Raw genomic sequence first — 23,167 nt, 5'->3', positions numbered from 1 at the left:
AAATGCGCACTTTGGGGCACCCCCACCACATGTGCCAGTAGTTGGCATCCGCTCCGCAATGGCGCCAGCATCTGGGGCTGGAGGTTTGGAACATCTTTGAGAGTCTATGCGGATCGTACTGCCAACGGTGGAGTAGCTTTACAGCGTGCAATTTGTATTGGGTAGCAATAGACACTCTGGCGGGCGTACTGCATATCTGGTCCCAGGCCTGCTGGCCAAATTCTCTGCCGAAATCTTTTTCCCATTTGCCTTTGAGGCGGAGGATCGGGGAGTGGTCCTTGGTGATCAGAGCTTTATACATCCGGGATATCAGCCCTTTGGTCGCGCTGGTCGTGTCGAGGATCATTTCAAAGGGCGTTAATTCTCTGCGCGTGGCGGCTTTCCATTCCTCTCTTGACAGCACCCCTTTTAGCCGTAGGTACAGGAAGATCGGGATCGGGTGGATTTGGAGGGCATCTTCCAGTTCCGAGATTGATATAAATTTCTCCTTCCTCCACAGCTGACCGACTCTTTCTAGACCTGCATCAAACCAGGTTTGATACCTGGCATGTTCGGGGATCCTCTCCCTGATGCCTGGTGACCAGAGGTGGCTCAGTGGTGAGGGCCATGTAGTAACTCCTGTCATACCCTTTCCCTTCTTCCAAATGTTCCACATGGTGCCCAATATCGGGTGTTCGCGCAGTGGTTTTACAAGCTTCGATCTTGGAACCCATAGCCATTCTGCGAGGGTCACGTTGCGAAGGAAGTCATTGTCGAGCTGGACCCACTGGAGGTCCTTCCTGTCTCGTAAGTGTGGGACCAGAATCCTCAATTGTGTTGCCTGATAATATATTTCCATATCTGGAAGACCTACTCCTCCCAGCTCCTTCGGTAGTATCAGGATGTCATATGCTATTCGTGGTTTTCTTCCATCCCAGAGGAAATCGAGTATAGCTTTCTTGACCTGTCTAAAGAAGTGTTCTGGGATCATGACGGGAAGGACCTGAAATGGATACAGAAAGCGTGGGAGGGTCACCATCTTGATTGCATTCAAGCGTCCCATCCATGAGATTGTGAGTGGCTTCCATTTCAGTAAATCAGCCTTTAGGGCAGCTAGGAGCTGAGGGAAGTTCGCCTCGTAGAGCTGTGAAAGATCTCTTGTTATATTAATCCCCAGATAGCGTAATGTGGATTCCTGTATGGTTAGGCCGAGGTGTGCCAGCTCCCTTTGTTGTTCAGGGGAGGGTACGTGGAGCGGGAAGAGGATGGACTTAGTTCTATTGATTTTGAAGCCGGAGAGTGTTCCGTATTCCTCAATGAGGTGGATCGCCCGCGGGACTGACGACAGGGGGTTGAGTACGTGCAGCAGGATGTCATCTGCGTACAGGGCCAACTTGTATTCCCTACCGTTCACTCGGATTCCTTCCACGGTGGAGTCCGCCCGGAGAGCTCTGGCGAGTGGTTCTAGGGACAGTGCGAAGAGTATCGCCGACAGGGGGCATCCTTGTCTCGTTCCCCTGGTTAGTGGGAACCAGCGCGAAAATTGGGAGTTCACCATTACTGAGGCTTTCAGGGTCGAGTAGACAGCTTTAATCGCTCGGCGGAGGATAGGGCTGAGGCCTATGTGCTTCAGCGTGGCTTCTAGAAAATGCCATTCGACCCTGTCGAACGCCTTTTCCGCGTCAATTGACATCAATGCTGGCATATCTGGAGATGTCCTAGATTCATGTATAAGGTGGAGGGTCTTGCGTGTGGAGTCAGCGCCCTGTCGACCCAGAATAAAGCCAACCTGATCGTTATGAATTATCGAGGGCATATGTGTCTCTAGGCGGGCTGTGAGGATTCTTGTGTATATTTTGGCATCGGTGTTCAGCAGTGATATCGGACGGTATGAGGCACAGTATTTCGGGTCCTTTCCTTCTTTGGGGATTACTGCTATCAGCGCCTCTGAGAAGGACGCGGGGGCCACTCCGGAGAGAAGAATGTTATTGAAGAGTTCAACCATAAAGGGGAGGAGAGCTCTTTGAAAGGTCTTATAAAAACCTGCCGTGTAGCCGTCATTCCCGGGGGCCTTCCCTGTCGGGAGTCTTTTAATGGCGTTTTCTACTTCTTCTGCTGTAATGGGGGAGTCCAATGCCTGCGAAATATCTGCCGGAAGAGAAGGCATGGAGACCGCCGACAAGTAATCCGTGATTGCTTCCAAGCCGGGGGCTTCTTGCGAGGTGTAGAGCTTCTCGTAGAAAGTGGCAAAGGCTTCAGGGATATTGGGGGGGCAACGGACTCGGAGTGGTTCTTCTTCTTGTATAGTGGGCAGCCACCTCTCGCGACGCTGGCCTCGGAGTCTGGCAGCGAGTAGTGCCCCCGCCTTATTGCCGTGTTCATAGTGCCTCTGCTTTAGGCATTGGAGTCGGTGCTCAATGGCCCCTGTTTCAAGCTGGCGCAGTTCCTCCCTTTTGGCGTTGGCCTGTTCTATCTTGTGTAGCCTTTCCGTAGTCGCGGTTTGCGCCAATTGGTCCAGTTGAGTGATTTCGGTCCGTAGCCTTCTCTCTGAGTTGTCGTTCTCTCTTTTTGGCCGCACCCTCCCTGATGAGCACCCCTCTCCAGGTGGCTTTGCCCGCCTCCCAGACTGTTCGTGGAGACGTCACCTGTGTTGTTTTCTTCAAAGTAGTGGGTGATGTCCTGTTCAAGTTGCTCACGGAAGACCGAGTCTCTAAAGAGCGACTCATTGCAGCGCCATTTGGTCGATCTCTGAGGAAGGGCCATTTGATCCAATGTGACCGTCACCGTGTCGTGGTCCGACCAGGTGACCGGTGATATACTGGTTTCCGTCATTGCCGTTGTGAGTGCCGGCGTTAGGTATATGTAGTCTATCCTGGAGTACGTGGCGTGTGGAGACGAATAGAAGGTGTAGCCTGTGCGTGACAGGTTCTGATGTCTCCAGGCATCTGTTAAGTTATATACATCCATCAGTTCTGCCACCCTCGAGCGTGCGCTGGTAGCTGGAGTGCTTGCGGAGGGGTCGCCGGCTTGCCTGTCGAGTTCAGGGTCCATCCACGTATTGAGATCTCCACCCAGGATTACTTCGCCTTGCGCCTCAGTCATAACCTTGGGAATCGCTTGGTGAAGAAACCGAGATTGGCCTGTGTTTGGTGCATAAATGGATGCGAGCGTGACGGTGGTGCCTTGTATATTGCCTACAAGGACAATAGTTCTACCGCTCACGTCGGACCAAGATCTCAATAACTCAAATTGTAGAGTCTTGTTGATCAGGATGCCCACTCCTGCCTTTTTCAAGGGGCCATAACCCCAGTGTTCGGAGCCTAGTTTGGGGTGTAAAACTCTCCGTTCTTCGCCTCTGGAATATCGAGTCTCTTGTAGAAAGAGGATATCAAAGCCTGCCCTCTTGAATTCTCGGGATACTAGAGATCTCTTAGTGGGGGAGTTGAGGCCCTTGACATTTAGAGTGCCGATTTTAAGGGTGCCGTGCCTGTCACCTGCTATGTTACGTTTCGTTGACATTGCTGCACTTAGAGTGTTCGTCATGTGTGTCGCGTCGTCTTCGAGGATTAGTTGCCACAGTGGAAGTACACCGATAAGTGTTTTGTGCCTCGTGAGGCATTGCATTTGCGATCGTCCACCCACCTCCCCTTCCCTTTGGGTATTGGTCATCATACCCAGTGTTCCCGGTTTCAATCTGAGTCCTGCATCTTTCAAACCCATGTGGAACTGAGTCTTAACGGTGATGGCGCCCGCGTTGGACCAGATGTACGCAGCCGGTCTTTCAGCGGACCGCCAGTGAGGGTTATAGCCACACAACCCTCCCTCACATAGTAGCGTATTATGGTTTTGAGCCCCCTCCCCCCCAATTTGATTGCTGAACATCAATCACAAAAAAAACAAGCAACAAGAACTGTTATTACAGGTAAAAAATAGAAAAAAGAAATGCAACGATACGTATAGGTTCAAGGGACGTCATCCGCCGGTCGGTCCTCAGCTGTAACATCAGTGGAGAACGCACAATGTGGGGTGTCCGGCGGGTCTGTGACGACGTCCCACCGCTAGGTACCAAGTCCCTGGCCCATGGATCTCGAACGAGGTTCCTCAGGGCAAGTGACGGGTGGGTGCCGCTTCATCCATTTACATCTGGGGAGTCATTAGGACGTCTATATTTTCTTGCTCCCTTGACTTTATTCCGCTTCGGGCCCTGGGGTCTCCTCTTCGCTCCATCCCGTGCCGAGTCGCCATGTGATTCCTCCCGTGGGTCCGGGCCCACGAGATCCGCGATGCAGTTCCGGATGTCGTCTTCGGATCGGAGCGTTATCCGCTTGCTCTCGTGCTCAAAATTGAGGGAGAAGGGGTATCCCCACCTGTACCTTGTGCCTCGGTCCGTGAGCCACTTCATGAGGGGGCTGCAGAGACGCCGTAGGGCCAACGTGAGCGATGAGAGGTCTTGGAAGATGGATATCTGGGCCCCGCTGAGGGTGAGGGAGTCTGCCGATCGAGCCTTCGTGAGAATCCTCGTTCTATCCTGGTACCTGTGGAACTTGGCTAGGACGGATCTTGGGCCCCCTGTTGGGCCGCCGGCTCTGTGTATTCGCTCAATTGCGGGTTCGTCCACATTCTCATCTGCGACTAATATCCTGATGATATCGTGTATGGTGTGTTTAAGGTCTGATTCTGTTTCACCCTCGCGCTCCGGGATCCCAAAAAAGCGGAGGTTGTTACGGCGCTCCCTATTTTCTAAATCGTCAATTTTTAGCCGGATGTCCTCTTCTCTCTTCTCTATGTTGCTCATTCTGAGGTTCAGTTGGACTTCCATTACATCGATCGAGACCTGGTTGTTTTCAACTCCTTCAAGCCTCTGTTCTATGTTATCGACCCTCTGGGTCATTCTGTCGATCTTGCCTCCTAGGTTCGCGCCCATGCTTCTGATCTCGCTTAGGAGGGCGGCTATGTCCCCCTTGGTGGCTGCCGCACCCGCCTCGGGGGGCTCGGTTGACATTGTTCCGTTGGTATCGGGGTCCGGGTATGGGGGGATGTATGCGAATCTGGCGAGTTTGCTGCGGATGCTCATGCGATGTGTGGGTGCGAGGAGGCACACGCCCCTACGCTGGGGGCCTTTCCCTCAGCACCGTGGCTTTGGTTGCTTGCCGGCGTGGGATGTGGGATACAGGATGGTGGCTCAGGTGTCCCGGTGAACTGGAGCGGGCGACGAGAGGAGGCACACGCCCTGGGGTCAGGGGCACTACCCTCCGTTCGCTCTGTGCGTCCCTGGTGGCAGTCTCCAGTCTGGTATCCTCTGCTGCTCAGGTTCCACTACACTGTCCTAGTGTAGCCTTTGGGGCTTGTCCGGACTGTAGTGAGCTCGTGGGGGTCCGGCGTGGACAGTTCGGGGCTAGAGGAGGCCCGAATCAGGCTTGTGGGGGAAGGGCCCTATTCGAAATGCTGCCTGGCTGCTGAGGGGGTTCCGCGCCAGGCCCTCAATGTGTGGGCCAAGCTCTGTAGCTTGGGGGGAGTAATTCCCCACTGGGTGGGGGGAGGCAAAAGTTTTTTCGTGTCCTCGGGGTGCCCTGGAGGCCCTCGTGCGGGACGCGAGAGTTTGTGTCCTACTCGGCGCCTCGGGGGTCCGCCTCCACGATGTCGATGGAGGGGGGGGGGGGGCTCCTGGTCTCCCTGGTCGGCACCTGTTATAACTCCAGGGCGCGGGTAGGAGACGACTTGTTGTGGTTCCAGGGGGGGGAGCGCCGTGTCTCCGCAGGTAGGGTGGCGTTGCTGGGAGTCTCTGTGCTCGGGGGCGGGAGCGCCTCTCGGGGTTCTTGGGAATCCCGCGCGTAATGCGGGCGGAAAACACTCACCCGACTTGGTTGTAGCCGGTCCGCGGGGCCGCAAGAGTTCTGTGATCCGGGGGGGCGGCCGACGGGGGTGGTGCATTGGAGAGCGGGAGGCCGAGCAGGCCGTTCACGGGCTCCCGCGGATTCAGTGCTCCGGGAAGGTGCTGCGTAGGAGGCCCGAGGGGGGCGGCTCAAGTTGGGGCGATTTCGAGGGGAAAATCGCTCCGATTCTCGTCGGAGTTTCGCCCGGAAGTCGGGGGCCAGGTACAGGGGGCTCCGTCCGTCGTTGTTGCTCGGGTGGGGGGGCCAAAAGTGGGGGCTCAACGCACTTTTGGGGGTTAGGGAAGCGGAGCTCACACGGAGGGGTTCTGCATCCGTGCGCCCCCTGGCGGCCAACCTGGAGGGAACTCCTTTTGTAAAGCTTTTAAATGTATATGTAAATTGCAATGCCCATGTATCAGTGTGTAAATATATGTAATTGGTAACCCTTTAAGAAATGCGCCCAGATGCCCTTGGGCTTGGCGCGCTATATAAATAAATCAAATACAAAATACAGTTCACTTTTCATATTCATTTTTCCCACTGATGTCAGATATATTTGTCATTCATGGGTTTCTCAGCTTTTTACTTTTCCACTTGCACCACTATGCACATTTAACACAGTGACCTTCGATTGGTCTCTGTAAGGAACTCATGGTGGCAACAGTAAAGACCGACACAAGTGATCACAGTTCAAGGGTGTTTATTAAACTGTATAAATGGGTGAGAAAAACGCCTAATCTAAATCTAAAATGGGATCAAGCTGCGAACATCAAATAATAAGGCAGTCCTAGTGGCGTCTTGTCAAATAAAGGCCTATACTAACAAACTATTGCCAAACCTTACCGCTAAGTTACAAAAGAGTGTGGTATAGTGTTCACAAGAAAAATAAGTGTTCACAAATAAGTCGGAATGTTATTACCGGTGTCTTCTTTCCCCACGTTTTTAGCACAGGATAAGGCAGGACTTTTGAGCACAGCACACTCCTGGGCTTCTCCAGCACGAGGCTACAGTTCTTTTCAGTGATATCAGGACCTTAAGTCTCGTTACTACAAAGTCTCTTGCCTCTGAGGGTCTGATGTGTCCAAAATAAAGTTCCTTTCCGTATGTACTTTGGGTGATGACTCCTTCACCCTTGGATCCTCCCCTTCTGGGCTCAGACCATTCTCGAATGTTAGCCTCCCTCCGGCAGATTCACTAGGGCCTTTTACTCAGAATATTTCACTTGTATTCATGCGTCTCAATGTCTTTTTAAACAATCTTTCACTGTGGACATCCCTCAGCCGTTTCATTCTTGTCAACACAATGTTCACAGGGTTATCTTACTACTTTTGCAGGCATCCCTCTGCCGGGTTCACACTTGCGAGTTACACAGTTCACTAAGCTTTACACAATGCAGGATTTTGTTACAGGTCAAATGATTGTACAAGGGGTTTTACTCTACCCTTGTATGACCTCTTGCATCTGCTCTTCTAGTGCCGCCTGGGATCTGTAGTTTTAACAGGGACCGGCCAGAGTCTTTCGAATGAGTGCCCACGCGGCGCCGGACCACTCTGCAGCTGGTCTCTCCCTGGGTTGTTTCAACAGTTCTGTAACGGTCTTTGTTGTTCTTTGATTCACATTATGTTGTCATTTGCAACCTCCTCTCAACACAGTTCCATTTTAGTATTGGTTCTACTTCTGACTCACTGGCTGTGATGAACCGTTTGGTATTTCTTGTATCTGAAGTCAAAGGCGGTTCCACGGTAGCAAGCTTCTGTAGGAGGGCTCCATGCATGGTTGACATCTGTTACACCACACGCTAGCTGTTGTTCCCAGCCTTATGATTCTTTACATGGACGCTTCGCAGGTCTGGGTCGAAAAGGACATGGGCACTTCCCGCCTTGTCGTCCTTTCGGTTACTGCTGCCTTTCTCCTCCTTTACTGCCGTCCTGGAATAGGTGCCTCGTCGTAGTGCCTTGCTCAAAGTGTGCTCTCGTGCTCCACCTTATATCCCTGTGGGGAAGGGAAAGGGCCGTCAGGTGTGTGGTTGTCCATTGCCTGACTCTGCCTGAACCTTGTTGGGAGATGTCAGTTAAACAGCCCTGGTGTTAATCCGTTGTCTTTCATGGTGTGAAAGTGTTTGTGTTGGAAATGGGGGTCGGGGGCTGTAAGAACTTATAAATATCCTATCGGGTAGGATGGGGAAAATGTGTTGTAAGGAACAGGGTACCTCCTCACCCGTCTGTGTCCCACTTCCACTCCCTGAGGACCCCCCCCCATCCAGGTGATTTCTTCTCCCTCCCCACCCCCCCCGACCCATCCCTGGGGACTAGCAGTGAGACACCTTCAGGTTTCTCACAGCACTTTGGCTATGCCGGACCACTCTGTTATCTCTCCATGTCCCACTTGTTCGATTCACAATACTTTGGCAACTTAATCAGATTTTACTTTCACTCGCATCTTCTCAGTATATGCGCCACCTTCATGCTCGTGATACTGTTGCAGCTTGTGAATTCTATCTTCCACACAGACCAGCCTTTTACAGTTTTCTTTAACTCCCCCGTTCTGCTGGTTTCTGTGCTCGCGTCTTTGATCTAGGAGCCAAGGTTGATACCACAGCTGCTGCTTTGCCTCCCCAACTCGGTCACTCACCCAGGAGGGCTGCTGGTATCTTTCGCACACAATGCCGGATTCACGGTTCCTTCGTCGGGGTCCCTTGTGCTGCCTTCAAGATTCTTTGGAGGCAACGTTCGTTCCCCTGGACGGCCAAGGTCTCTCCATGCCTTGATTCTGCTTCTCTGCCTGCCTTCCTGCTTCGCTGCTGCCCCAGAAGAACTGCTTTCTCGTGCTTTGCCTTAGTCAGAGTGTCCCAGTGCTCCACCTTATATCTGTGTGGGGAAAGTCAATAGGTATCAGGTGTATGCAATTGTGGTCAATTGCCTGACTCTGCCTGACTGTACTAACGGGACAAATGTTGGTCTTTCTTCACTCAGATCTCTTACTCGGCTCAGTGTTTGTGCAGGAAACTGGGCAGGGGATTTGGAAAATCGAATATCCTAAAAAAAAAAAAATAGGATGGGGTAAAGGTGTTGAAAAAGGATTGATACTGTGTCTCACCATTGGGTACCCCACACCAAGGTGATCCCCGGGGACTAGATGGTGAAGACACCCTTTGGATTCTCACACTCTACACTTGGCTATGAGAATTCTCTGGTTTGACTTTGGCTTGATAACACATTCCTCCAGCCAGTGGTGGCCGCTTTCGCCATCCTGTCGCTGGAGCAGTGATTTGGGGTTGTTTTACCGCAGAGGAAATATTTGGTTGTTTCTCCTTTGAGGATTGTTAGCCATAATCTTCGGTCGGTTCTCCTCTGAACATTCCCGATGTGTCCAAACGCATAACCACACCCCGGCCACCCCCACCCCCTTACTTGCCTTCAATTCCGTCTCGCTGGTCCCTGTGTGATCGAGAACCGGCGCTGCAAGGTCCTTTTTTTTCTTTTTTGTCTTTTTTTTTCTTTTTCTTTTTTTTTTCCTTCTTCGGATCAGCTGTGAACTGTACAGTATAGTGAGCATGGCATTGCTGGGGACACCCGCATCGGTTTTCAGCCCTAAACCGAATCTAAATGACCTACCCAACCAAAAGTCTGAAAGGTCAAACATAAGGTGGTACCTTCTTTCTGACTTTTTTGATTGGGTAGATCATTTGGATTTGGTCATTTTGGCCGGAACAATTGGTCTCTGCATCTAATGCTCCCGTGGACCAACGCGGTGACTGCCTTTCCTATGGCCTTGCTGGTCTTGGTCCCCCTGCACCCTTCTGCCCCGAGATGACTGGGTAGCATGAAGGTGATGTGCGTCAAACGAATGGGTCAGATTTGTAGGATGGTGCCTTTTAGTTTCGGCTCATTGGTGGTACTGTAGGGCGGGGTCGCACATCGAGGCATAAAATATTGGTTTGGTATGTAAATTGGGCAGGGTGGGGGAGCTGGCTAAGGAAAAATATCGTCCTTTGGGCCCTTAATTTTGGCTCCTAAAAAGGTGCTATAGTGACACCAATCACTGACTTTGTGGTGCTTTTGCACCACAATTAGTTTCAGATCATATTTGTCATATTTTTCATCTAGCTCTGCATAGTTTTAGCTTGGGTGGCGCTTTAGAGCCACATAGTTCCTGTCTGGCTTCAACATCTAAATCTGTACAATGCTATTCGTGACCTATTGCGTCAATTTAGTTTTGACACACAGGTGCTTACTGTTTGGTTTAGTAGAAGCGAGGGTCCTGGGCTTATATTACACGAAGGACCAGTACAGACTGATTGCGGCATCAATATTCTTGAAAGCAAGAGAGACAAAGTTAAACTGGACAGATGAGCACATATTTTTCTTATACAAAAAAGGTAGCAGGCGCCCCTCTCTCGAAATAACAAGGCATGATAACCTGTTCAGTGGTTATCAACCACATTGAGAGTTCGCAGCCATTGCTTTTTGCTCACTGTACCTTCACAGATAGGAAATATCCATTTGCATATCAGTCTTTGTCCCGCCCACAAGGGCAGTCCAGCACCGAAGTGCTATGGCAATTCCTCTCTGAACAAGAGTACCACCAGCAAACCCCATACACGTGTTTCAGCCTTGTTGGGCATAATCAGTGAGGTGAAGCTGAACCTCTCTAAGCACAGTGAGCAGGGAGTCCACGTCTGGTTGCCCCCAGGTAACCTAGGGTGACCAACCCCAAGTTCCTTTCAAAAATACAAAAAAGGTAGCAGGCGCCCCTTTTTCGAAAGAACAAGGCATGATGACCTGTTCAGTGGTTATCAACCACATTGAGAGTTGGCAGCCATTGCTTTTTGCTCACTGTACCTTCACAGATGGGAAATATCCATTTGCATATCAGTATTTGTCCCGCCCACAAGGGCAGTCCAGCACCGAAATGCTATGGCATTCCCCTCTGAACAAGAGTACCACCAGCAACCCCATACACGTGTTTCAGCCTTTTTGGGCATCATCAGTGAGGTGAAGCTGAGCCTCTCTAAGCACAGTGAGCAGGGAGTCCACGTCTGGTTGCCCCCAGGTAACCTAGGGTGACCAACCCCAAGTTCCTTTCAAAAATACAAATTTTTTTTCTTATTTTTGAAACTGAATAATCTGTGTGAACCTTTCATTGTTTCATTATAAATTGAATGCCCTGATGTGTGTTTTGGGGAAACTAATGGCTGTAATTTGCTAATGCGTGGTGCCCACCTGAGTCTTGAGTCTGTTGCCCCAGCGAGACCCTCCTGAAGTTGCTCACTGCCCTGATGCAAACCTAGCAAGCTGCTTCCCCCGCCACCATCTTGGCTATTATTGAGGTTGCAATAGTACAGGTTCCCAAGATGATTGTAATGGAATTCTCTTGTTGTAGAGGTCTGCTCGTAGGCTCTGAATATTGTATCCCTCTTTTTGTTGGGTTTGTGTTTTTACACTGCCTTGATTTTCATATACAGGAGCGGAGAAGGGAAGAGTTTGTGCACACAAAAAAGCAAATCTTTCTGTGCATGGAAGACCTGGATCACGTTCCTGACACCAGTTTTGAACGAGATGTTGTATATGAGGACGATGAGTGTTTTAATCTTTCAGCTGCTAATATGGGCGCCCTTCAAAACTTGTTGCTGCAGGTAGACCATATGTTTTTACTTGAAGTGACTGTGGACTGTAACAATGCCTGCAGTTCTGCCTTGTGGAGATCTTTTGTTTCCCTCACGTTTCCCGTTTATGTATTTTAGTTGGAGGAAAAGCGTGCCAAGAATGAAGAAGTCTGTGCTGGTATGCGCTCCATGATTGCAGAACTCTGGTGTAGGCTGCAGATTCCCATTGAAGAGCAGGAAGACTTTTCTGTGTACATGACCGGACCCAGCACCAAAATACGCAGAAAAGTAAATTCACCTTTCTTGGTTAAATGTAGTTTGGGAAGAAAATTGTGTTTTTTGGACTCTGGCTGCTTTATGGGCAGAAGTATGCTTTGAATGACCTCCCACACATTGTGCACACTACCACAGCAGTGGCTACAGCTTGTAACGCAAACATTAACAATGGCAGGTGTTGCATTTTGTGGAGGCTTGGGTTAGGCATTTGCCAGGCACTGCCATAGTGGGCGTATAAAATAAGTTCTGGCAAATGCCATTGCACAAGGCAAAACTGTCCGCTTAACTAGTGCTTGTTTTGAACAAGACTTCAGTGAAGGGCAAACTTATGCTTATAAATCAAGTGGCTTAAAACCTGCATGATTACGACCTTTCTATTACTCCAGTAACAGTTAAACCACCTCTGAGAAGACTGCTTTGAAATGGGAATCACTTTGCCCACAAGGATTGATGTTACTGCTTGGTAACGCTAGCTTCGATCCTTGGAAAATTTGTTTTGATCAGGGAGGGGTTGGTAGTGCGTGGGAATGGCCAGGAGGATTAGCATGGGCAGTCGATGGGTAGATGAATTACCAAACGCCCGCACACTGTGTCCATCTCTCTTTGCCAATGCAGTAGTTTCTGCTACTTTAGTGCCACCTAATAGCCAATATTAAAAATCAGAATAAAGTCCCGCTTCCAGTAGTTCTTGCTGAATGCTTATAAATGATTAATTCTTGCATGATAAAAATGAATGTAACTGAAATTATAACCCCTTTATACTAAATAAGTGCGGAATGTTAGGATAGTTTTTATTTTAAAAAAGTCCTACCCAGACTTTATAAAACTATACCACGGGCAATACAGATTTGCCAACTCTTCGTATAAGGCTGTACCAACTGAGATGTTGTGGTAGCATGGACAGAGCAGCCATGGAGGCGAGCTGTAGATAAATGCAAAGAAATTGCTGCATACAGATGATCCAAAAAGACACCTATGTAAAAATGTTTATTTTATTTAAACATAAGCAAAGATACATCTTTGCAAACTTAAGTACTAGATCATAACTAATTAACAAAATTCTAAAAACCATCCCAATACTTATGGTATGCAAACCAAAGTATAACCTTATTTAGAAGAGCAGTATGCAGTTCAAGATGAGTAAAACCTAATGATACACATTTAGAATGGAAAAATGCTATTCAGGGGGGAGTAAAAGCAAATGAGTTATTTTTTGTCATTTATTTCACAATCAAAAATAAAAATCCATCATTAAGCAATACAAATTAGGAACATTCTTAATATACAAAACACTTCATTATAAGAGAAACTGCAACAATGTTAATGTTCTTTAAGACGCACATTTATTCAGCAAAATATACAATTCAAAATAAAAAATCACCATGACAAACTCCACATCTTTCGACCTAAATTGATAATTATAAAAAAATCCAACAGTATTCAAATCGGAGGAATGAAGTTCTACTTCCCATTACACACAGTCTCTAAAATTGATCTCCATCGATATTTCCAGGATAAAAAAGTTAAAATACTAAAACATTGGTAAATCAGTGTAGTAAAATGTGCCTCAGTCTCAACCTCATTCTTCTGTTTACAAAATCTGCAATCAAATTAATTTCCCTCGAAGTTTGTATCTATTAAGGATCTCCTTAGTTCTTGGAAGATTCCAGCGGCACCTCAATAAGTCATTTTGTCCAATCCAATTAGTATAGATTGATGGGAATGGTGCCATGTTCCACATTTCATGTGATCGAAAAATAGTGACATAGTTATGTAACTTGTCAATCCCATCTTTCTTTTCATCGCCATTTAACTTTTTGTGGTCTCTTCTTCTTGATCAGATACTATAGATGGATACATCCTCACATCTGTTTTTCATAAAAGAAAGGACAATTATAATTAATACCATTATTTGTATTTTATGACGAAGGCCTAGTTGCTAAAATTTCAGCCATAAGCGAATCATCGCTAGCAGTTGGAATACGGCGAAACAAATTCAGAAAGTTCCAAGTTCCCTAGATTGCAATGATTTCATTCCTAATTCATATCTAATAACTCCTGGTACAGATTTTGCCGTGTTAAGGATTTTCCTCCAAATAATTGCTTCCAAACCTAGGAGAAAATCCAGCACTTTTTTAAAATCATATATCTCAATGCCATAGAGCAATTGGGGTATAATCTTGCCCTGGAAGAACTTCAGAGCAGGCAAGATCGAGAACTTTTAAAATTTGCCATCTACTTTCTTTGTTTGATTAGTTAATACTTTAGTTTTCTGGGTTACAAAACCCTTAACCTCTGTGCAAACCCTGTAAGCTTTTCCCTCTGCATTTAGTGGGGGTTAACGATACGATTTTTCAGTTTAGCGTATGCTCTAATGCATCTAAACACCTCTTAGAGTTTGGTCGAACAAAATCCTCATACGAAACTAAAGTCGCTCTTTGCTTGTTCAGTTTAGGCGGAGCAAAAGAATTCTCATCCAGCTGCTCACCAATATGTGAAGTGTACAAATTAAAAAGAAATGGGGCTTATGTACAGCCTTGCCCAACTCCTGAAAAATTTGGCAATGCAGTGGATAAGTCACCCTTATTATTCGGCTTAACCCTAATGTTTGATTTCTCATGCATAGCAATCAAAAGGTTGGGAGCCCATTTGGAATATTCCACGTCGCCAATTTTCTCCATAAGCAATGCCTGACTTCGAATACAGATGTCCGATCAATGCTGGCAACATAAACTAGGTCGATAATCCCTGATACCAATCGTTGGAGATGTTTTTAAAAGCAGACCATTCAAATTGGTGGAACAATTCTTGCAAAATCCAGTCTGCCATATTTTAATTTCACCAGTTTAAGTAGACCATTCCTTTAAGTTATGCAGCAACAGTGACGCAAAAATCTTGCTGTTCCCCATCTAATGGAGAAATCTGGTTATAGTTGGTTGGGTCGCAACAGACTCCCCTCTTCAAAATTGGAACTACATAAGCCGTTTGCCAACTAATGGGTAGGACATTGTTCTTAATTTATTCTCTGAAAGTAGATAGTTAAAATAGAGGCCCAGGTGGCAGGACCGTCTTTAAATGCAATGTTTGCCAATTTATTAGGGCATGGGGCTCTAGATTTGCTGCAGACTTTAATGCTTTCATTCACTTCTTCCAAATATTTGTGGAAATTATCAAAGGTACCCATACTGTTACACAACAGGGTATCACCCCATCCCCCAGGACGGTGTCTGGGCATATTTATCCTTGAAAAAGGAAGTCCTTTATTTTCACATACAGGATTCGATTGTATATCAACCTCGCTTCTGTTAAGGTTGTTAATCGGATGGCAAAAAGTATCGGTATCACAGTGAATTCAGCATCACCTCAGCATCATTCTGCAAAAGATATTTGTCCTGTACACCACTTGCGCTAACATCTAACCTCTCCTTCCTAATATTTCTCACCTAGGGGAAGAGTCATTCTTAAGATTATTTTAATGCGATTCATCTTATTCCTCATCTCACTTTCCATTTTCCCCAACACAGGGTCACATCCATCTTGAAATCTAAATGTTCACCTCATATTTGTTTTTTAATGCTCCACCTTTGCCTACAAATCGCGCAGAAACAAGTCAAAGTTGTTTACATTGAAGCTATTATACTTCAATCCATGGTTGAATTAGCAAACAGCCATTTAGCGAGGTTATTTAACCAAGATGGAGTGCCAATGAGTAGTAGTTTTGTTTACTCATCATTTAGGCAGAGCTTGTGTTGCGCCATCTAGGCTTGAATGGATAAGTATATTTCGTTCAGTATGTTGGCGTCAGTATCATAATTGAAGAGTGGCTTGGGAACATGTAAAGTGCTGGTGAAACACAGGAGCATTGTGGTACTCCACAGGTGACTGCTGCTGGGGGGCTGCCGCAGTGTTTGAGAACACTCATTGGTACCCGGCGAGAGACCAGCAGAATGCAGCAAGAATTCTGATTGGCTCTCGCCGGGTCCTTACCCGGCTGAGAATCCTTCGATTCTCGGCTAGGATTCCAGCCGCCCTGTCCTCGGCGGGGGCGTGGCAGCCCTTCAGCCAATGAGGAGGCTCGAAGCAGGGCCATCCCCGCTCCGAGCCTCCCCATGGCTGAGAGGTTGCCTTCACCCCCGCCGGGGACTTGCGTAAGTCTTTTCGTTTTTTTTGTTTTTCTCCCCACCCCACTTACCTTTTTGCTCCTGCGTCCCCACTGGGGAACGATAGCAGGCTCCAGCAGTGTGGAGACTCGGAGCGGGCCATCCCTGCTCCGCCCCTCCACACGGCTAGTCTTCCATCGTCCCCCCGCGGGGGACGCAGGTACGTGTTTTTTTTTGTTTTTAATTTTTCTTTTCTTCTTCCCCCTCCCTTCCACCCTCCCAACCCCACTTACCTTCTGCTTTTTTTTTTTCCGGGAGCCGATGCGCTGGGAACACTTGTGTTCCCAGCACATCCACTCCCGATGGCCGCCATGGAAAGGGAAAACAGTTTTCCCTTTCCATGGCGGGCATTTTCATGGTAGTTTTGTTTTTTTGTTTTTTTTTCTGTCCCGAAACGCTGCAGACTTTCGGGACAGAAAAGAATGCCTTTAGTGCCCCGGTCATGCACATAATGCTGGCCGGGGTACTAATGGCAATATGACCCTCGCGGCGGGGGAATTACCGACTCAGTTATAGGCCCGAGCAAAGCGAGGGCCTTAACGAAGGCCCCAGGTCAATACCTATGGGCCTCGGGTGTTACCTGAGTCGGTAATGCCCCCGCTGCTCGGGTCATATTGATCAATTGGTTGAGAAGTGGGCAGCTAGGGCGAGGTGTTGGCAGAGTATATTGTAATTCATCAAATCAAAGGCGGCTGAGTGGTAGAGTAGGAGGAGGATGGCTAGATTACCCTTTTCTTTGATCCATTTGGATTTTGAGGTCTAAAGGGTGGTTTCCGTTCCGTGACCAGGGCAGAAGCCAGACTGGCAGAGGACAAGGAGTTTGTGTGTTTCCAGGTATATTTGAATTTGCAGGTAGGCCACTCGATCAAGTATTTTCAGGAGGAAAGGTACCATTGTGATAGGGCAATAATTATTGGGGACATTGGGGTCCAGTGTTGGTTTTTTAAAGAAGTGGGAGTACCCACGCTTTCATTAAGTTTTTCTGGTACATTGCTAGAGAAGCAGTTGTTAATCGGGCCGTCCTGAAGGGGGCAAGCTCTTCGGCACAGTCTTTTATGAGGGAGGCTGTGCCAATGTCTCCATCTGGGGGGTTTCAAGCCTTTTGATTTTGGTGGTTTCAGTGGTGGTTACAGGGGTGTATTCAAATCTGGGCATGGGGCTAGAGGCTAGAGGCTATGGGTCACTTGTCAGCTGCGGCAAGTTTAGTTTTCTTTGCTGTGATTTTGTTTTGGAGTAGGGAGATTTAGCCGAGGAGGGCATTTTGGATTTTTTCGCACCAGGAAAGATCTTTACAGTGGACTGGTGGCTGGGTTCCGAGTTCGCATAGAATGGTGAAGAGTTCTCTCGTGCTTGAGTTTGCTTTTGCGATTCTCGCATTGTGAGATGCCGTTTGGATTGAAGTATGCCTAGTTTATACTCTTTGGCCAGGGCATTGAAGTGTAGTTTGTTCACAGGAGGGTGTTTTTTTTTCCATGTGCTCTCATATTCTTTTTGAAGAGCGTAAGACTTTGAGACCTGGGGTGAACCAGGAGTTTAGGTTGGCTGTTGGTTTGGGTTTACGGTTGCCCAAGGGTGCTTCTTTGTTGACGACATCTTGGAGAGTTTGGTTGTAAAGGGAAACCATCGCAGTGGGATTAGAGTTGGTCAGTAGGAAGGTTGTTAGGATGATTTGTGAGTTTCTTGAGGGCATCGGAGGCTGATTGAGGCGGGATATTTAGTTGAGCTAGATCGTTGATAGACAATATGACATTGTGGTCTGACCAAGGGCATGGAGTATTAGCTAGTCTATTGGTGTAGCAGTTGTGTTCTTCTAGCCGGTCTAGTGTGCGGCCTTATTCATGTGTAGGGTTTGGTATTTGGTGGGAGAAGCCTTGAGCTTCAATGGCGTTAGCAAGAGCAAGTGCCTGGGAATCTAAGGGGTCGTTGAGACCTAGGTTGAAGTCTCCCAAAATGATGATTTTTGTATGAGTGCTTGGTGTTGGTTAAAGGGAGTTGTGCGATGGTCTTCCTTGAAGGAGAGCAGGGGGCCAGGAGGTCTGTAGATTAGGAGGATCGTGAAGGTAGTTGTAGCAGATAGAGATTTTGAGTGATCAGTTCTCCAGACGTGATAGACTGGTTAGAAATTTCTCTGATGGAAGGCCATTTTTTGGCGATGATGGTTACTACGTCTCCTTTAGAGATCAATCTTTCCTGGATGGTATATCCCTCTGGGTTTGCTAAGGAGAGGATTGGGCCAGTGGCTGGGTGCAGCCATGTTTCCGAGTCGGGGATCCTTTGAGATCCGTTATGGTTTCAGGGTCGTTGGGGGGGGGGGGGGGGGGGGGATTGGGAGGGGCTACCGTTTTAGTGGTGGGTTATGGGGATGTGTCCTCTTTCATTGTACATTCAGCAGTAGCGAGAGACTTAAACCTTGTTGCCACGAAAGGTTTAGTATGGAAATCTGAGTCCCCAGAGGGACTAGGGTAAGGCTCTAAATTTAAGGGTGAGCTGGTGCTCTTCAAGGAGTGTTGAGTTGTTGTAGTAGAGGGAGGCCTTAGTTCTAGATTTGAGTTGTTCGTTTCTCTGTATAGACTGGGTAGTTGTTAGGAGGTGCTGGTGACTAGACGAGATGCTGGTCGCTTGTTCCTATTCTCAAGGGAACATGCTTTCCTGGAGCTTAGGGCTGTGTTGTGTGCAGTGGTCTGTTGGTTAGCTGTGGATTGGAATGCAGTACCTTAGGCAGCAGGAGTGATGGGCGGGATGCGAGTCGCTTGTTCCTATTCTCGAGGGAGCATGGTTTCTCATTGTTTGAGGCAGTCTTGTGTGCAGTAGTTTGCCTTTTTGTGGTAGTGTGGATTGGCCATGCCTGAGGAAGGAAGGGTGATTGTGGAATGTCGTGTGAGTTGGGTAGCACACGTACCATTTTCAAAGAGTAGGTGTTTGCATTTGGTGATGGCAAGTGGCCAGTATTTGCTAGGATGGTTTGCTTGCTCAAGGGCATCAGTAGTTTGTTCTGGATAGGGAATGGGGCTAGCCATTATGCATAGTTCTTTGGTCTGTGACTTTTGTGTACAGGGTGGGTCTGGGCTAGGGAGGCTTGACAGGGTTTTGAGGCCAAAAGGGCCTGCGAACATAAACGCCTAGATTTGATTATGGCCATGGGGCTATAAACATTTGAAAGAATGAATCTGACGTCCTGCAAAAGATCGCTCTGAAGTTCAAACGTGCTGAACATTAAAGACTTGAGTGATGAGTGCATTTTTAGCGATCAAGTCTCAGAAGGGTAGTACGATCATGTATTTTTCAAAGCCGGTGGGGTACATTCCGAAGGGGTTGGGCGACCTGCACAGTGAGACATGTGTGCGGAGTAGGCTGCATACTGCAAGGAAAATGAGTACAGGCTTGGTAGGTTTGCGTGGAGATGAGCTGTTACCTGGATTCAGCTAACCGGTGATTGAGATTGGATCCTGGTAATATCGGTAGGGAGGAGGGCATGGAGCGTAGTGCGCTCAGTCTCCTACATGCTGTGACAGGAGCCTTAGGAGTGGGGCCTTGTCGTAAGGGGCTGGCTTCCGCCTACCGCTAGTCTGATTGGCTCCAAGTAGCAGTGTGGAGCCAATTACTTTGGGGCAGCTTGAAGGTGGAAGGCTGCTCGCCGAGACAAAAAAATTGCTATGGCCATTTTGGAGATTTCTCTTCAGTTCATTCAGTTTAATACGGTACCTTCAAATCTGCCAGCTACAGGGACATCCGTCTCATATCTACGAGGCGCACACATCAAACGCATCATATGCAAACTGCAGTGTGTTAAAGTGCTCCGCTCGATTTTTCAAAAAATATTATGTCAAAATGTCTCTGGTAAACCCACGGGGCTTACCTTTTCATTTTTTCAATGGAATCACGCTGCTCCTGCAGCAAGCGAATGGAAGAGAGGAGCTCCTGCCCCTCACGAGCCTCTGCAGTTCTGGAATAGATTGAATAGATGCTTGGAATACTTTTTCAGAGCACAGTTCAAAGCTAACTGGTAAACTTTTTTGAGGGGCAGTCAGCTACTCATGGATAAGTAAGAATTCTGTAGGACTTTTTTTATTTTATTTTTTTTTTTTTATTAAAATAAGCATTTCAGGGTAAGCACAACCCAATGTTAGTTTTGGAATGGCCGCACCTATTCAAGGTGAGTAAACCCTATTGGTAAGCATTTACGTTTTATTATTTCAGGAATAATAAAGAAATACATACTTAATTCTGTTCCACCACTCAGGAAAGTAACTAACAGAATTAACCCTAAGTAAATGACCTGTTATACTTTTCAGAGGGGCAAAAAGCAACTCGAAGGTAAGTAAGAACTTAGTGACAGTATGTAACTTACTCTGTTTCAGGAATCCGTTACACCACAAACACATTTACAAGTAGCTACTTTGTAACACTTGTGATCTTTTCAGGACGGAGGCTTATACTTTTGTCCTTCCCTATTGTCAGTGGCAGAAGATGGACCCTGGTGGTCTAGAAGCCAGCAGTAGGCAGGTCCGTCAATTCACAGGATTTCTCCTTCAACTTTAGAAAGTGTTTAGGGACTTCGTAGAAGGCTCCCTAGATGCGTCCCAGCGTTAGGCCTGGGTGAACGGTATTGGGTGAATTCCCCTAAACGCTAATCCCACACTCGGCCACACAGGATCGACACAAGACTTATTACCCAAGCCAACACAGTACCTATGCAGTGAAGAAGAGCTTGCGTACGGACACCTTCATGATGCAGTAGCACAGGAACTGGTCCCTGTATTCTTGGTCGTGGTGACGAAAGAACAGACACTGGATGGGAACTTGTAGCAGCAGTCAACAGAAAAGACACCCAACAAAGGACTCTTCAGTGTTTCTTGCTGCTCTGTGGATTTGGTGCCCTTTTTAAAGGTACCAGAAAAACGACCGATGTTGCCGGTGTGAGTCTCTTCACTAATCTGGTCCTGCACTCCGTTGAGGGGTACTTCAAGGATTCAAATCGTGTCTCTGGAGGTCCAGCAGGAGTCAACCAAAGCTTCAGCGCAAATCGGAATTAGGAAGACTATGCACAGCACTCTGCCTCGAAGATTACTCTGGGATTGGTTGTTTGCAGCCCAGGAAGGGTCGCAGCACGTCGAGGGATGGCTCGTTTTGCAGGTCTTCTCAAGACTAGGGAGTCTCACCAGCCTCTTATTTGGTGTAGTCTTCAGGACCCCCAGGTCGCTTGGAAGGAAGGATCCAAACAGGCTCTGGTTACACAGCAGGCATCTCCAGTCGCTGGAATTGGTTACTGCTGTATTTTTCTTCATCTTCCTCTTTGGATTCAGCTCCAGTAGTCTACTTGTCTTAAGCTTCCAGAATCAAACTTATATTCAGGAACCCACATGCCACTTCTGCAAACTCTCCCTGCAGTTTAAAGAAGGACGGGTGGCTGTCCCAATCACGACACCGCTAGTCTGATTGGCTCCAAGTAGCAGTGTGGAGCCAATTACTTTGGGGCAGCTTGAAGGTGGAAGGCTGCTCGCCGAGACAAAAAAATTGCTATGGCCATTTTGGAGATTTCTCTTCAGTTCATTCAGTTTAATACGGTACCTTCAAATCTGCCAGCTACAGGGACATCCGTCTCATATCTACGAGGCGCACACATCAAACGCATCATATGCAAACTGCAGTGTGTTAAAGTGCTCCGCTCGATTTTTCAAAAAATATTATGTCAAAATGTCTCTGGTAAACCCACGGGGCTTACCTTTTCATTTTTTCAATGGAATCACGCTGCTCCTGCAGCAAGCGAATGGAAGAGAGGAGCTCCTGCCCCTCACGAGCCTCTGCAGTTCTGGAATAGATTGAATAGATGCTTGGAATACTTTTTCAGAGCACAGTTCAAAGCTAACTGGTAAACTTTTTTGAGGGGCAGTCAGCTACTCATGGATAAGTAAGAATTCTGTAGGACTTTTTTTATTTTATTTTTTTTTTTTTATTAAAATAAGCATTTCAGGGTAAGCACAACCCAATGTTAGTTTTGGAATGGCCGCACCTATTCAAGGTGAGTAAACCCTATTGGTAAGCATTTACGTTTTATTATTTCAGGAATAATAAAGAAATACATACTTAATTCTGTTCCACCACTCAGGAAAGTAACTAACAGAATTAACCCTAAGTAAATGACCTGTTATACTTTTCAGAGGGGCAAAAAGCAACTCGAAGGTAAGTAAGAACTTAGTGACAGTATGTAACTTACTCTGTTTCAGGAATCCGTTACACCACAAACACATTTACAAGTAGCTACTTTGTAACACTTGTGATCTTTTCAGGACGGAGGCTTATACTTTTGTCCTTCCCTATTGTCAGTGGCAGAAGATGGACCCTGGTGGTCTAGAAGCCAGCAGTAGGCAGGTCCGTCAATTCACAGGATTTCTCCTTCAACTTTAGAAAGTGTTTAGGGACTTCGTAGAAGGCTCCCTAGATGCGTCCCAGCGTTAGGCCTGGGTGAACGGTATTGGGTGAATTCCCCTAAACGCTAATCCCACACTCGGCCACACAGGATCGACACAAGACTTATTACCCAAGCCAACACAGTACCTATGCAGTGAAGAAGAGCTTGCGTACGGACACCTTCATGATGCAGTAGCACAGGAACTGGTCCCTGTATTCTTGGTCGTGGTGACGAAAGAACAGACACTGGATGGGAACTTGTAGCAGCAGTCAACAGAAAAGACACCCAACAAAGGACTCTTCAGTGTTTCTTGCTGCTCTGTGGATTTGGTGCCCTTTTTAAAGGTACCAGAAAAATGACCGATGTTGCCGGTGTGAGTCTCTTCACTAATCTGGTCCTGCACTCCGTTGAGGGGTACTTCAAGGATTCAAATCGTGTCTCTGGAGGTCCAGCAGGAGTCAACCAAAGCTTCAGCGCAAATCGGAATTAGGAAGACTATGCACAGCACTCTGCCTCGAAGATTACTCTGGGATTGGTTGTTTGCAGCCCAGGAAGGGTCGCAGCACGTCGAGGGATGGCTCGTTTTGCAGGTCTTCTCAAGACTAGGGAGTCTCACCAGCCTCTTATTTGGTGTAGTCTTCAGGACCCCCAGGTCGCTTGGAAGGAAGGATCCAAACAGGCTCTGGTTACACAGCAGGCATCTCCAGTCGCTGGAATTGGTTACTGCTGTATTTTTCTTCATCTTCCTCTTTGGATTCAGCTCCAGTAGTCTACTTGTCTTAAGCTTCCAGAATCAAACTTATATTCAGGAACCCACATGCCACTTCTGCAAACTCTCCCTGCAGTTTAAAGAAGGACGGGTGGC

The 23,167-nt window shown here is 47.6% G+C and overlaps 1 protein-coding gene across 1 annotated transcript in view; it reads left to right on the top strand.

Moving 5' to 3' along the window:
* Positions 1-23,167, top strand: part of LOC138504607 (protein regulator of cytokinesis 1-like) — a 281,049-nt gene that overhangs the window by 98,815 nt on the left and 159,067 nt on the right. The window contains exons 5-6 of the mRNA XM_069625204.1: positions 11,317-11,487; positions 11,596-11,745. Of these exons, the coding sequence (XP_069481305.1) occupies positions 11,317-11,487; positions 11,596-11,745 (321 nt within the window). The remainder of the gene's footprint in view (positions 1-11,316; positions 11,488-11,595; positions 11,746-23,167) is intronic.

Source organism: Ambystoma mexicanum, chromosome 11, assembly GCF_040938575.1.
Source record: "Ambystoma mexicanum isolate Mex_15411 chromosome 11, UKY_AmexF1_1, whole genome shotgun sequence".
Lineage (NCBI taxonomy): Eukaryota > Metazoa > Chordata > Amphibia > Caudata > Ambystomatidae > Ambystoma > Ambystoma mexicanum.
The sequence above is the reverse complement of the archived record's forward strand: the minus strand, read 5'-3'. Positions and strand labels throughout refer to the sequence as shown.